The sequence below is a fragment of the Peromyscus eremicus genome, chromosome 6 (genome assembly GCF_949786415.1).
Source record: "Peromyscus eremicus chromosome 6, PerEre_H2_v1, whole genome shotgun sequence".
Classification (NCBI taxonomy): domain Eukaryota; kingdom Metazoa; phylum Chordata; class Mammalia; order Rodentia; family Cricetidae; genus Peromyscus; species Peromyscus eremicus.
Genome location: NC_081421.1, coordinates 113,253,411 through 113,268,240, shown reverse-complemented (window position 1 = coordinate 113,268,240; position 14,830 = coordinate 113,253,411). Strand labels below are relative to the sequence as shown.

At 40.0% G+C, this 14,830-nt stretch overlaps 1 protein-coding gene across 1 annotated transcript; it reads right to left on the bottom strand.

Moving 5' to 3' along the window:
• On the bottom strand, positions 1-13,329 carry LOC131912739 (guanylate-binding protein 5-like). The gene is made up of 11 exons (XM_059265037.1): positions 13,118-13,329; positions 10,229-10,437; positions 9,595-9,722; positions 8,321-8,430; positions 6,862-7,055; positions 6,290-6,532; positions 4,911-5,191; positions 3,471-3,683; positions 2,603-2,705; positions 2,302-2,483; positions 1-999 (listed from the first exon to the last, which is right to left on the bottom strand). Exons 2-11 carry the CDS (start codon positions 10,416-10,418, stop codon positions 880-882), a joined length of 1,764 nt encoding a protein of 587 aa, XP_059121020.1. The 5' UTR covers positions 10,419-10,437; positions 13,118-13,329; the 3' UTR covers positions 1-879.
• Positions 13,330-14,830: the final 1,501 nt, after the last annotated feature.

The window sequence follows — 14,830 nt, the reverse complement described above, 5'->3', positions numbered from 1 at the left end:
GTAAAACCAAGTATAGTCATTTATTTTTAAAGAGATAAAGCAAAGAAATCCATGAATAGAGATAGACTTAGAATGATTAGAAACCATTTAAAACACTGTTAAAGAATCTGGTAGAAGCTGGGCAATGGTGGTGCACACCTTTAATCCCAGCACTCAGGAGGCAGAGCCAGTCGGATATCTGTGAGTTTGAGGCCAGCCTGGTCTACAAAGCGAAATCCAGGAAAGAATCCAAAGCTACACAGAGAAACCCTGTCTCGAAAAACTAAAATTAAAAAAAAAAAGAAAGAAAGAAAGTGAGCAATATGTATGGGCAGGTGTAGACTTTAAGGAAGAAAAATGGAAACAGACAGAGCCAATGGCAAATGTATATATCAAAAACTCTGTATTAGTGAAGAAGAATTTCTTTAATGAACATAACAAAAGATAGAATGTGAACCTGGCAGAGTAGACAATCAGTAGAAACAAATCTACCTCTAAGTGAGTGACATGATATCTGGGCATGTGACAAGGTTGACCAAAGTGTGATTGGGCTCCTAAAGGAGAAAGAGAAAGGAAAGAGAACATGCAAATGGCCAGCTAACAGTACTGAGGAGCCACACTGCCCTCAGACTAGGGGCTTCCATCCAGTTGAGAAATACACGTTGTTTCTGATTTCTCATAGGTATTTTCTATCTATGTCTACCAAAAGGAAGGATACACATGTGAGTCCAAGATGTTGGCTAAGTCAACACCCCCTAGGTAACTTAAAATACCTTGAGACAATTATGGCAGTCAGATAGGGGGCACTGGGATTTTATAACTACGGTTGTCTCAAGTCCTTTGGTCTTTTGCTCCTTCAATAAGAAGCAGTAAGAAAGGGAAGTCCTGGCTTTTGGTGTTTTAAAGTAAGATACACTCATCATTTGGCGAGTGATAGCTTGTTGCTCTTGCGTTTTGAAGCTGTTCATTGAGTTGTCTGAGTTGAGCTTCTTGTTCTGCCTTGATCTTCGCAGCCTGTTCCTAAGAAACAATAAACAGAAATGACAAAGCTTAGCAAAATAATAATAATAATAATAATAATAATAATAATAATAATAATGTCAAACTCTTTTCTCATTCCAAAACCATTGGCTTGTCCATACTCACGTTTCTCAGTGGTAGCAATAGACAATCCCTGAACAACTCCTCATCCATATATCACTTCTATCACTTTTCACCCTTTTCTCTCATTCAGACACAGCGTGTTTCAATCTCTGAAATGTTAGTGTATTTAGAATTTCACCCCAACATGCCCTTCTTCCTTAGGCCAAAAATTTTCCTTGGCAATCCCAGTCACATATTTACTTCAATTCTCATTCACACATGGAATATTGTCAGATATTTTCCTACCAAAAGAGGCTGTACACAGAGTGACAAGGTGCCTGCTGTCCAGAGAGTCAAATGCAGCCATCTGAGTTCTAGCTAAAGAGTCGGGTCCAGAGCGACACACTTTGACTGGCAGAAGTGATTGTCCACTCTGCCTTTCAGGAAAGTACAGGGATATCAAGAATATGTTGGAGTAGCTCCTGCTAGAGCTACTACCTGTAGATATACTGGTAAGTTTATGAGTGGTGGCTAGGAATGTCACACCATCTCTGCAGAAGCAGCCATGTTTGAGATTCCATTTGCAAGCCTGTGTGATGCCAATATTTAGGTTATTTTTATGGAAATTTACTTAATTCACTGGGGACACAATGGCTCTCCTTCATGGTGATCAGATCAGAGAATGCACACAGAGATGCTTCTTGAGTGCTGATAAAATTAAAAAAACATATTGGAAACAAACTGCAAATTAAAGAACAACAGAACCAGAAATGATCAAGGCAAGACAGGAATGAAAACACAGAACATGAACAGCCACATAAAACAAACAAACAAACAAACAAACAGGAAACCATGATCAAGACACATAATTGTCCAGAGCAAGTAACAAACAGAAGAGGTAGTTAGTCAAGAAATGCCTTCATTGTTTAATAATTGATTATGTATACTCTGTGCCAAACATCATTCTAAATGTAAATGTTAAAGAATTTATTATAACCTTGTAAAATATGTGCTGTTCCTGCCTCTGTGCTGCACTAAAGTACAGAGAGAAGAGACAACTTGCATAGACAGATAGACATTAGTAAAAAGTGGTGCTTGGGGTTGACATCCAGCAGTCTGGCTTCAGGGTCTCTGCCCTGACCTACCCCATGAGACTGCCTTTCCCATGGGCCATCATACTGTCACCTTGACAGGTGGGAGTAGCTGAGTAACATTCGAGAGCAAACAGTTCACAAGTACCTGGAGCCTCTGTTCCCTGATCCTCTGTTGCTCTGCCCGAAAGTTTGCTCTGTCAATCTCTATTTGCTTCAGTTTCTCTTGATGTAGTCTCTCTTGCTCTGCCCTCTTTTGCTCCTCCTGGATTCGAATCACCTCCAACCTCTGCGCTTCCGCCCTTGCAGCTTCCGCTCTCGCTTGCTCCGCTGAGGAGAAAGGAAAGTCACAAGTCTCTGGGACAAGCACAGTGCTCTCCTTGCAAATTCAGGCTGTGTTAATTTTGAACTTCTTGAACATCATGGATTGCTTCCATTTTCCTGCTCACCTTTCCTCTGATTCTCCTTGGCTGTGAGAGCCTGGTCTGTTTGTAGAATTGTATTGCTCAGTGGTTCTTTGGCCTTCAAATATTTCTGCAGCACTTCCTCAGCCTGGAAACCCCAAAACACGCTGTTAGAATTAGAAAATGATAATTTGCAACCTGGAAAATGTCTTTATTTCTTCTCCCACTGTCTTTCCCTCCTAAGGGATGCTCAGCCTGTACATGAGGGGTCTGTCCATCAATCTACACCCATGGGAATGATGCTGGCCTGGCCAGTCAGAGCACCCAGGGATGCTATACCCAACAGTCTAATTTACAGGTGGAGAAATACTGAAACTTGGGTGTTTTAAAAACTAATATGGGTGCTGGAGCAGATATGCTTGCCCTCCTCTGAGATGTAAGTCTCTAAAGGCAAACTTGGGCCATGTCAGAGACTTCTGGATTTTAGGGGAGGAGGGTGGCACTGCTTGGAAACGAAGCTAACAGTCAGGAAAACAAAACAGGAAAATTAAGTAGGGGTTGGAAAGAAATAAAAAGAAGGAAAATGGATGACATCATTTGAACTCGGCATGTATCTATACTTGAAATAAAAACCTTTTAAGCCAGTCATTTATTGGCTTTCCCTAAATTGGCTTCACTTATTGAGATTCTGTCTTGTGTGATCCTAATCAGCACCTTTGATGTTCATAAACATGGATGGTGACAATCGAAGTCTAGTGATGACAGTGATGGTTTGTTTTCATCTACAGCTGTGGCTAAAGTAGAAGTTCTCTGCTATAACATCAATGCCAAGTGCATTTCACTCAACAAAAGAGTAACTCACAGACAGAGACATAATGCACATCCCTGCACTTGTACTGGGAATGAAGGATACCTGTGTCCCCTTCCCTGGCTGCTGACGATACTGTGCCTTCAGCTGTTCCATCTTCTGAAGGTAGAGATTATGGCCTCCTGGTTTAGCATAGACACCCCCTGCCACTTCTTGTTCCAGAGGCTTAAAAATACTCTCAAGTAGGGTTGAGCAGTGGTCTGCAGAGGCTTCTACATTCTTCTTACAAATCTCATCCTGCTTTGCACTTAGTAGGGTCTTTAAAGGAAAAAAAAACATGGAGATGTTAGGTCTACTTCAGTATTTCTGGGAATTGTTTCTCAAAAGGATCTGCATTTTATTTTTTTAGAAACTTAGAGAAACATATCTAAGATTATATCCTTATCAAAGCTGGAAAGGTTGCAAAAATAATACTCTATGAAAAGTTACATTTACTTGGCAGTTAGAAATGTCTTCCTTTTTAACAGCAGATTTATTAAGGTGTTTATTAAGGAACAGTGAAAAAGAACTGTGAATAGAATATCCTCTCTTGTTATTTTTTGTTTGTTTGTTTTGTTTTTTTGAGACAGGGTTTCTGTGTGTAGCCCCGGCTGTCCTGGAATTAGTTCTATAAAGCAGGCTGGCCTCGAACTCACAGAGATCTGTCTGCTTCTGCCTCCTGAGTGCTGGGATTAAAGGCATGCCCCACTGCCCGCCTAGTATGTTTGTATTTTTAATCTATTCATCATATCTTGATATCTTCCTACATCTATGCAGTGAAGTTTACTCATGTTTCCCCCCCCCTTATTTTCTCTCATCTTTTCCCCTCCATCTACCAAAACCTTCCTATTCCCAAGAAGTCACTCTCGTGTGTGTGTGTGTGTGTGTGTCCCATTGAATTTAATTGAGATTACTTGAAACTCTTTTTTTAATATGCTATTTCCATCATAGATATGATTTTATAGTTGCACAGCTCTCGCTTGCACCGTAATTTTAAATGCAACCAACTGTTTAACAACATTTTTTTTCAGAGTTTTTCTGCTTCTAGGTTAAGTGTGAAATTGAATCACTGGGTGCATTATCTGCTTATTCTATTAATCCAACATTTGTTATATCTTAATGGATGCGAAGGCAGTTCTATCCACTTGATCAATAAAAAGTAAATGCTCTGTTAATGATGATCTTGAATGAGGTAAAAGATATTCAAGTTTTTTCATGAGTATGACATAGTACACATGAGGTGAAGTGTACATGCATGCATGTGTGTGTGTGTGTGTGTGTGTGTGTGTGTGTGTGTGTGAAGATGTCAAGATCCTTGGGGCCAGATTCTTTTCAGGTTTTCCTCTTTTCAAAATTAACTCATATTAAGGCCACATAAGTAACTGTCTCACCTTCCAATCTAGTGGGAACTGATTTTTTTTTAATTAGCCCTATTTTAACAGTTGTAGAAGTATTCTTGCTTTCTGTTGAACCTGATATCTACAAACAAATATAGAAAATAATGACCTCCAATTCCTTCTGGAAACATTGGTTATCATCCTTGAAAGAATGCTTCAGGAAGATTTCCATGGCTTCACTTTCACAGGTCCTGTGCAGATCCAGCAGCTCCTGGAGAGTCTCTGTGGGCAGCTTCACCCTCTGGCTCATCTGCTGGTCATAGTGGGTGATGGCCTTTTGCACTGCAGCAGAATTCTCTCTCCGAGCCAAGGTTATCACTGTATTCTCTATGCAGGGTAGAGCCCCACTATTAATGGCATCAACGTAGGTCACCACCAGGCTTTCTAGACCTTCAGAGAAGGAAGAGATGTTTGTATCATATGCAGAAAAGGAGTCTAAGATCTCTTGGAATCATTCTGAGAATGCTAGGTATTGCTTGCAGCTTTTCAGCATTCTACATAGTATTCAAGTGGCCTGAAGAAGTTCTTTTGAAGGACTATGAGATTAAGAAGACAAGTAGTTCTTTCTTTGAGGAAAAACTTATAAAAACAACAACAAAAACCCAAAGTCCTTGTTGAAAGAAGAAAATAGAGGCGTTCTCAAGATATATGTGATGACCTGCATTTTATCGTTCTTTATGGAGAAATAAGATGATCATATAAAAGTTATGGATATTCATCTGATTAAAATGTTTTAGGTCTTTGCTTCTTTAAGCTTCCTATACCTTTTCTTCTTCAGTTTTCTATTTCATTCAATTTTTTCCTTTTTGTTTTATTTTTTCATGGTTAAGGTGGTATGAGTTACTTTCCTCTATAAAGAGTATTCAGCAATCTAGACCTTATTCTTCATCAAAACCCCTGTGGTTTTCTTCCTAGCCAGCTTCTGTATGGAGGTAATACAAATTCCTTTCACAATATATGAAGTATTTGCCAAGTTCTAAAACATGGAGTTCTCAAGATAAACTGCACTAAGGAGCTTATATAGACATCTTTCAGGATCCTAAACAATATAGAATTATATTCAACATCTGTAGGGGTTTTTTTTCACCAGAAAAATTCTGTTACTACAGGGAACATGTATGTATTTATCTTACTTTATTTTATCTTATCTTGTACATATCAAATACTGTGTGACATAATAAAAATCTAATTAATATATGTTATGGAAATATCGTCAACCCACATGAGTTAATCTGTTTCAAGAGTAAATGGGTAAAACTTCTCTAACTTGATGTCTTCATTCTTAGGATTTTATTTGATGTAACTTTGAGGTTTTACTAAAACAGCACTAGAGGTGTGCTTGGTATATGCTCTAATTTTGTCACCATGGTACATTGGATTTCCATCCCGGCAATGATTGACCCAGCTGTCAATTCACAAATAAAGAATTTCTATGCATCCTCTACTCTTTATGATGAGTTGGAATAAAATCCTTTAAAAAGTACTCACGAGGTCCATTGACCTGGATGCCACCTGGAAGAATCTTGGTCTTGGAATGGCTGAAGATATGAGAACAGAACTCTGACAGCTCCTGCACAAAGTCAGAACTCAGCTCCTCACTACTGAGTGTTTGAAGCTGGGAAAGCTTATTTCTGTGAGTAGGGGAGTCAAAAACAAAGCATTTCCTCACTGGAAAGAACTTCTGGATGCACAGTCTGGGCAGATTGAATGTTTGGGTTCTTTCATCACTACCTGGAGAAGGAAATACAGGTTTTATCTAGAATATAATTTATATCCAATTTAATCTATTTAATTTAAATAAATGACCTTTCCCCTGATGTTGCATTAAGCATAAAGAATAAAAACTAACTAGGAAGGAAACCATAAAAAAGAGAGAAATTTGTTTAGTAACTGAAGACAAATAGAATTTAATATTGAATCTATTAGTTCATTCTAAATTAAATACTCATTATTTTGTAAAAATGATGGGTGGGTAAATATGGAAAATTATATACTTAACTACTTATAAAAATAAGTTTCTGGGTATTTTTTTTCTTTTTCCCAAACTGAAGCTCTGTTACCTTGTTTCAGCTTCAGTGAATTCTCCAGATATTCATCTGATGTAATGGCATGCCCGTTTGTTTCCAGGCCCAGGTAGAAATCTCTCAGTGTCCACACCAAGTCTGGAAAGAAGCTCATGTCAGCAGGTTCTTCAAGTTCACTAAGTTCAGAGGAGTTTCTTGTCCGGAGCAGATCTGTCAGTTCTGTCACATTGCTGAGACACAGTTGAGGGAAACTGGTAGAAGTGTGGCTGTACCTAATGCTCCTTAAACCTCTTCTGTTCCTTCTACACTGAACTGAATGAACACTGCACTGGTGACATCCATGAGGGCTCGTTTCCTTGTGTTTCTGCTCTGTATCATGTTTTACTCTGAGTGTGTGTGTGTGTGTGTGTGTGTGTGTGTGTGTGTGTGTTTGTGTGTGCTGTAGAATATTACTTTAACTATGTAAAGATATGTTACATTTGTTTATACTGTGGAATATTACTTTAATTTGTAAAGGTGTGTTACTTTTGTTTATGCTGCATTTGTTTAATTATGTAAAGATGTGTTGCATCTGTTTCACCTTGCCTGTCTAAGGCTCCTGATTGGTCCAATAAAAAGCTGAATGACCAATAGCTAGGCAGGAGAGGGATAGGTGGGGCTGCCAGGCAGAGAGAATAAGTGGGAGGAGAAATTTAGAAAGAAGAAAGGAAGAATGACAGAGAAGAAGGAGGAGAGAATAAGGGACATGCCCGGGACAAGAAGCCAAGCAGATGCCAGCCAGCAGACATGAAAAGCAGTGAAAGTAAGATATACAGAATTAAGAAAGGTAACAAGCCCTGAGGCAAACGGTAGATAAAGAGAAACAGGTTAATATAAGTTAAAAGAGCTAGCCAGAAACGAGCCTCAGCTAGGCCAAGCATTCAAAACTAATAAGTCTCTGTGTCATGATTCGGGAGCTGGTTGGTGGCCTAAAAGAAAAAGGTTGGGGTGTGTGTATGTGTGTGTGTGTGTGTGTGTGTGTGTGTGTGCGCGCGCGCGCGTGTGTGTGTGTGCGCGCGCACGTGTGTGTGTGTGTGTGTGTGTGTGTGCACTTCTGCGTGTGCAGATGTACATATCTGTTGAAATCAGATGTTGGTATTGGGTATCTTCTCCTAGTTCTCTCCACCTTGTGTTTTGAGAAAGAGTCTCTTATTGAATATGGAGCTACCTGATTGGCTATATTAGCTGGCTAGCAGGCCCCAGGAATCTTCCTACCTTGGACTTCCCACACCCACACCCAGCCTTGGGGTTACAGGTACACACTGCCATGCCTGGCTTTTTATGTGGATGCTGTGGATCCAAACTCATGTCTTCACTCTTGTGTGACAAACATTTCACTGACTGAGCCGTCTCCTTAGCCTCTATGTTTTAATTGTTAAGAGTCCAGAAGGTCTCATAGGTGCACAGGTGGTGTGTTTTCTCCAGTGTGGTGCTGTCCTAGACCACAAAAGGATACTGCAGTAGGTCGATAGCACCCTGGTCAATTTTGTTCATGGTGTTGTATACGAAGGTGCTACTGAGAAGGATTGCCAGCGCAAAAATCTGAGTATCGCTCTTTTCATCAGTCTAGAAATCAGAACAAATTTAAGTCATGTCTCAGGGCATTTGGTGAGTATCACCAAAAATAAAATGTTGATATACAGATATTAAACAAAATAAACAAAAATAATTTGTAGGCATGCATTTTGCATGCTTTTCTCATTGGTAATTTTATGCTGATTCATCCATTGCTAACTCTCTAGTATTTCTTCTAATGACTCTTAGATAGTTGCTAAATGAATAAAGTCAGTAAGGCAACCAGAATACCTAAAATTAAAGTTTTACAAGGGCAAAACAAAACTGCCTTATATGTGTGGTACATATATCTGTATTACTTATTACTACTATCCATAAGCTGGTCCCATTAACAATCTTTTCTCACTCCAAGACAATGCTGAAGAAGGAGTTTATAACTATGTTTCCCATGCTGCAAATTGAGTAAATCAAGTTCAAATTATGGCTTGTTATCTGTGAATCTTGACAAATCAAAATTTTTTAAACAAAGATAATGCAAACTAAGGCTTTTTCACAATGGACATTCAAGAGAAAGGTCTAGCTATGTCTGAGAACCAGCTTATGCTGATTCATAAAAGGCACATCTCCCAAATTGGACTCTGCATTGGAAGCTTGGAGTCAATGATGATGGAAACACTTAGGAAAAAGTGAAGTGCTGCAGACAAAAGTGCTTTATTTGTGGTGAGTGGTGTGTTAAATGCTTACCAGTGTGCAACTAGAGAATGCAGGGTGCCCACTGTCCACATTATGAGTTGGAAAAGACAAACAGAAAAACATTTGGAGAGACTTCCTTTTTTTGGTCAAAACCATGGAGCTATAGGTATTATCGGCATGATTTAGGCAACTTGATCTAACCAGTAGCCAACTATTAGCCCACATTCTCTGCAGGACTGGGCTTGTAACAGTGATTTTAATTCCACTATGTTTCAGTACTTAGGAAGTACTTAGTTTATTTTCACTGCAGTACTCAGTGCTCATTCTGCCTTATGAAGATATTTTCTCACTCCATGCATCTACATTCTGACTATTAAAAATGAATGGGAGAAAAGTCCACTTAGGTCAAATGGACATACCAATTTTATGGGTGGTGAGATGGGAACTTCCCCTACTAAGTATTTGAAGACATGGGGAGATAAACCTGATAAATCCAATCTAAACAGAATCCTCTCTCCTTACCTTCTCCACATCTCCCAGGCCCTCTGTGTCAAGCAGAACTAGGGTGTGGTCTGGCTTCTGGGGATGAGGGACACACCACATCCAGATACCCTTGGTGTGAGACTGCACAGTGGGTCCAACAGAAAATCCTGAAAAGCAAAGTGAGTGGTATTGATGGAAGAGGGGATCAAGATTCAGGAATTCCCTCGAGAATTTAAGCTAGGATGTAAGGGAAACAAGATGACGAGACAGTAGAAAGGACAAGTGATGATCTTAATGGCAGCAGAGAAATGGGCAACTAGTACTAATGACTTAAAGTTGGGATCTGACGCTCTTTTTAAAAAAACATGATTTCATGCTTCTAAAACCTTAATAGTTTGAATTTATTTTGTTGAATTTATTTCATTAATATTTTACTTCTTATAAAAGAAATACAGTTTGCTTTTTCTGGGACAGTGTTGAGGAATAAACACGTGCTAAATCACAGATCGAGAGCTTCCCTTTATCTCCCAGAGGACGCAAACAGCGGCTGTGGCCTAAACATTAGCTTTCAGTATCCAAACAGGTCCTCAACTTTCTCTCCTCACACTTTGAGCTGGATGCCCACAATGTGGAGGGTAGAGGGGACTCAGCAACCATTTTTGGTGTTTCTCACCTTTCTCCTTCCCAGCCAGCTTGTTCATCAGGTAGGATTTGCCTGTGCGGTAGAGGCCCACGATGGCCACCACCACCACTGGCTGTGTGATGGCTGACAGGACCTTCAGGGCTTCCTGGTTGGCCACCAGCTGTTCCTCATTATTCCCAATGAGGCACATGGGTTCTGGCATGTGGATCTCTACAGCCATGTTTAAAATGGTACTTTGTCTGCAGGGGAAGAACGGGATGATGACCTGAAATTGGTAGTATTTAAAGAAAGACATTTTACCCACTGAGTCCTGGAACAAATGACCTGTCAGCATGGCCTGAGTTTCTGAGAAATTGAAAACTAGAGACTAAAACTAAATAGTACAATAGTTCCTGCCTCTTCACAGACCTGTAATAGCATACCATACAGCCTTTTAAGTACTTGATAGACACAGGAAACCCATATCTTTAGCCTACCTACTGACAGTTTGGGTCTAGCTCATTCCATTGGCTTCTGGCTTGCTAATGTTTCTTGGTTTATACCTGCTGGTATCCCTGGATTGACCGTTACTTGTCAATATATTTGTTGCTTTTCTCTTATTCAGCTGTATGACCAAACTGTACTCCTTTATTGACACCAAGCCATAATTCTAACATATATCGTTTTCAAAGAAACTACACATGTATACTTCTTGAATCTGTACTTTAAAAAAAAGCACATCATATTTTTACGTAGTTGTGAATGTCCTTTATTAGTCCCAAACTTCAGAGCATGATCATTTTGTAATTGGCAAAATGATTGAAAAGACATCATTACTGGTACCCTGACAATTGTCTAATAAAATAGTTTAAGCTGAGTGATAAAAGTAACACATGCTTTTTGGCTTCACTTATCAGGGGGACAGCTATCTTCCATTTTAGTACTGACTATCTAATGGAGAAGCTAAGAAGCCATGATTGTCACTGAGTTTATTTATTTTTCATTACAAAATATTAACAAGAAAAGAGCTGAATTAATTGCACCAGCAGACAATTAAAAGTATGGGTTCTTTGTTGTTGTATTTAATGATCATAAAGACACATTCCCCCCTCATGCTCAGAGCCAGGACAGGGCAAATCACGCCTGTGACCAAGAAATTGAAACAGAAACTGTTTTATGGGAGCAGGCAGTGGAAGAGTCATCATAGATGGCACCACATCAAAGCACGTACATTAGGAAGTGACTAGTGCAAGCCCATGCCAGAAAGCAGCCGTATCTCAGTGAACTTGTCAGTGAACTCAGTGAACTCAAGTGCTTGTCAGTTCTCACCCATTTCTGGTGTGATATGGCTACCTTGTATCAGTAGAATTCTGGTTGCCTTATTTATACACAGCAGAGATTAAAATGATTTTTTTGCAGATGATATCAATGTAGGAAGCTTTCAGTGATGATCTACAATTAGCTAGGATAAGAAAGGTCACATCTACAAGTAATATGGAGGCTTAGAGGCACTTGTGTTTTTGAATGATGTCAGTAATAGAGGAAGAAACTAATTTAAGTGGATTTTCAGCCTTTATGAAGAACATTAGTACTGTGTATCTCTAATAATCATTATACTTTATATGTTAGCACTAAATGGTATCTGGATAGAATCCTTAATGCTTTTACTGGTGCCAAATCTCTGATGTTATTGCATTTTTAATGTTCTCTAGCAACATTCCTAAATTAATTACTCTGCCTTGCATAGCTCAGCCTATGACTCAGGAGTACATTCTCTGTAACAGTTAGAGTCCAACAACATTTAGGGGACTGGAGGGATGGTACAGTGGTTAAGAGCACTAACTGCTCTTCCAGAGGACCCAGGTTTGATTCCGAGAACCTACATACTGGCTCACAGTTGTCTATAACTCCAATTCCAAGGGATCTGATGCCTTCTTCTGACTTCCATGGGCACCAGGTACACATGTGTTGCACAGACATACATGTAAGCAAAACACTCATACACATAAAATAATAATATTTTTTAAAATATTATTTAAATCACAATTTGGCTTTGTTGTAACTTAGACTTGATTTCAGGTCTCAGCCTTGCAACTGATTAGCATTATGATGTCACTCAAATCATTCAGCCTGCTTCCTACAAGCCAGAAGTAAATAAATCAATACGATTTATTTGAACCCACATCAGATGACTCACAACTACCTATAACCTCAGTCACCTTATGCTCTTCTTACCTCTGTGGACAACTGAAACCATTTGATGTAGATAAATACACTCAGGCAGAGACACATAAATAAAGTCATTATTTTTTTTTAAAGGAAGACAGAAAACTTCACAGCGGGGTGGGGGGGGGACTACAGAGAAGAAAAGTGTCAAGAAATCTGAGAGAAAATGCTGAGGAGTGCCGGGGACAAACTTCTGGGAGAAAACAGATCTTTGTAGCTCTGGTTTTTGCTCAGGTTTCAAACGTTTACTTTTATTTGCTTTTTTCTTATTTTGTATTGCTTCTGCTCTGAGTTTGAAGAAAGAGGGGGGAAAGGACTCATTTGGCAGCTAATGGAAATGTTTAGATATGACATACATGAGGCACGTGACATGGCAAGAAACCACCAGGCTGCAGACTGAAACGGCTGCATCAGGTTTTAACAGAGACACAGGAACGTTAAGCAGCAACGAGGGACACCAAGAAGTTACAACAGACGAAAAACAGCTGGAAGGCATTTCTAGCTTTCAGTTTAGTCCCTACTCATGATGTCCTCTCACTGTCAGGAAGCGAAAGTGACTCTGAACAAACCCTCTGCCTGCCAGTCTGAAAGCACTGCGATTCAGTGTTTAGTAGGGGCTGATCCAGCATCCCAGGCTAAGGCGCATCCCATCCTGGATAGAATAGTTTCAAAACTAAACCACAACCGTCTCTTCTACCCATGCCCGGGTCCTACCTTAACAAAAATTGAGGAACCGAGCCGGAGCAAAAGCTGGTAAGAAAGCTGCTTCAAAGGGAACTTCGCAGGCGTGCAAACCTGTTGTCTCCTCATGGAGCTGTGATTGCTTCTGATAAATACTGACCAGCTCTGGGAAACTCCTTTCTCCTCTCAGCTCTCTGGCGGGGAACTTGCATGTGAAATGCAAGCATAGGAAAAGCTAACCGGGCTCTCTGACCTGAAACTGGAAACTGAAACTACACAAGTTCTGACTATTCAGTTAAAGGGGATTTCCCACAGTGTTGCCTGACCGAAGGCCTGGATGCCATTGACTGACTTCCCACAAGTTGCCCATAGTTGCTAAAAGAGAATTTTAACATTCTTTTGCAATTATTGAAAGCAGGGTTTATTTTATTCCTTTTGAACTAGGGTGATATTTTACCTGGTTTTGAGGGTAAACCTCACATACTATTTGAGGACGAATTTCTTGCCGTTGTATCTGCATACACTTAGGATAAAACTTACTTCATTGGTAGTAGGGTTGACCAAGAAGCACAGGATCTTTTTCGTGGGTTTTTAAATCCCATATATATATAAAAAAAGTAAAAAACAGGCTTAAAATAAAAATTGAGGGTAATTGCAGTTTAAAAGGAAAAAAGCAACAGGGGGACAGAGTGCAGATCTCAGCAGGTGAGCGGGAGGGAGAGATGGTAAAGAAAAAGAGCAAGAAGTCATGCTTTCCGGGTTAGAGACCAAGATATCAGGCAGGCTCAGCAGTGAAAGACTGTCAGCATCTGTGTGGGGTGGGGAGGTTACTTCAGCAGAGAACGAGAATGCCTAGAGCTTCAGGGCAACAGGGTGAGAACTTCAACTGGTATCCAACAAAGGAAAATAAAAGGAATAAAAAGAAAGAGTTACACTCTCTATCTGTGGGGTCTATTAGCACACACACTGGGGGAGGGGCTTGTGGGGTACATAGTACTTATCTCATTGAGAGTAGTTACTCCACACATCTTAATATATCTGCCAGGATAACATATGTTTGAAGTTACAATGTTTCGAGGGGCATTTTCCTGCCCAGGCGACTGATAGGCTGGCTCACTGAGATGAACTCTTCAGAAAGGAAATAATATCTTTGTAATCTTATACTCTTTGGTGCAGTCTGGAAGGATATGTCTCCCCACAGAACTAATGATATGACCCAAGTCTGATTCTTCAGAGCATAACTCAAGTAGTAGAGTGGATTAAAATAACTTAAAAATAGGTTTACAAAATAGCTATGCTTTACCACGAAGAAATAGCCTTCACTTAATGGACTTTCAACAAAGCCCTGGTACATCCACCTTCCTAGAACCCAGGCCAAAGTATCTGCATGTTAACCAGTCCTGGAGATGACACTGCTATCACCACCAGAACAGGGATACACAGGTAAATGCCACATACACACGGAACTTTGAGGTATGGTTACATGTAGCTAATAAGGATCAGTCATATAGAAACTGAATGAATCTCCATATTGATACTTGCAGACTGTGTGCTGAAGCGCTCTGGAGTCTAACTCTCAGGAAGATAAACATTCTTTTTTTATATACTACAGTTGCCTATAAACTCCTTGATGGAGACGGTCTTTGCTTTCTGATCCAGGGACACACAGGGTCTGTCCATGCAATCAGGGAAGCTTGTTCCACTGCCACTGCCTCCCTGACTCGGAGCTACCAGAACTGTGCCAGC

Bases quoted from the DNA above. Each gene is read 5' to 3' on its own strand.
- LOC131912739 (XM_059265037.1), bottom strand. From the start codon at position 10,418: ATGGCTGTAGAGATCCACATGCCAGAACCCATGTGCCTCATTGGGAAT. The intron at 2,706-3,470 runs GTATCCTTCATT...TGGGGTTTCCAG, and splicing joins AGCCAGGGAAGGGGACACAG to GCTGAGGAAGTGCTGCAGAA. The intron at 2,484-2,602 runs GTGAGCAGGAAA...CTTTCTCCTCAG, and splicing joins CAAGGAGAATCAGAGGAAAG to CGGAGCAAGCGAGAGCGGAA.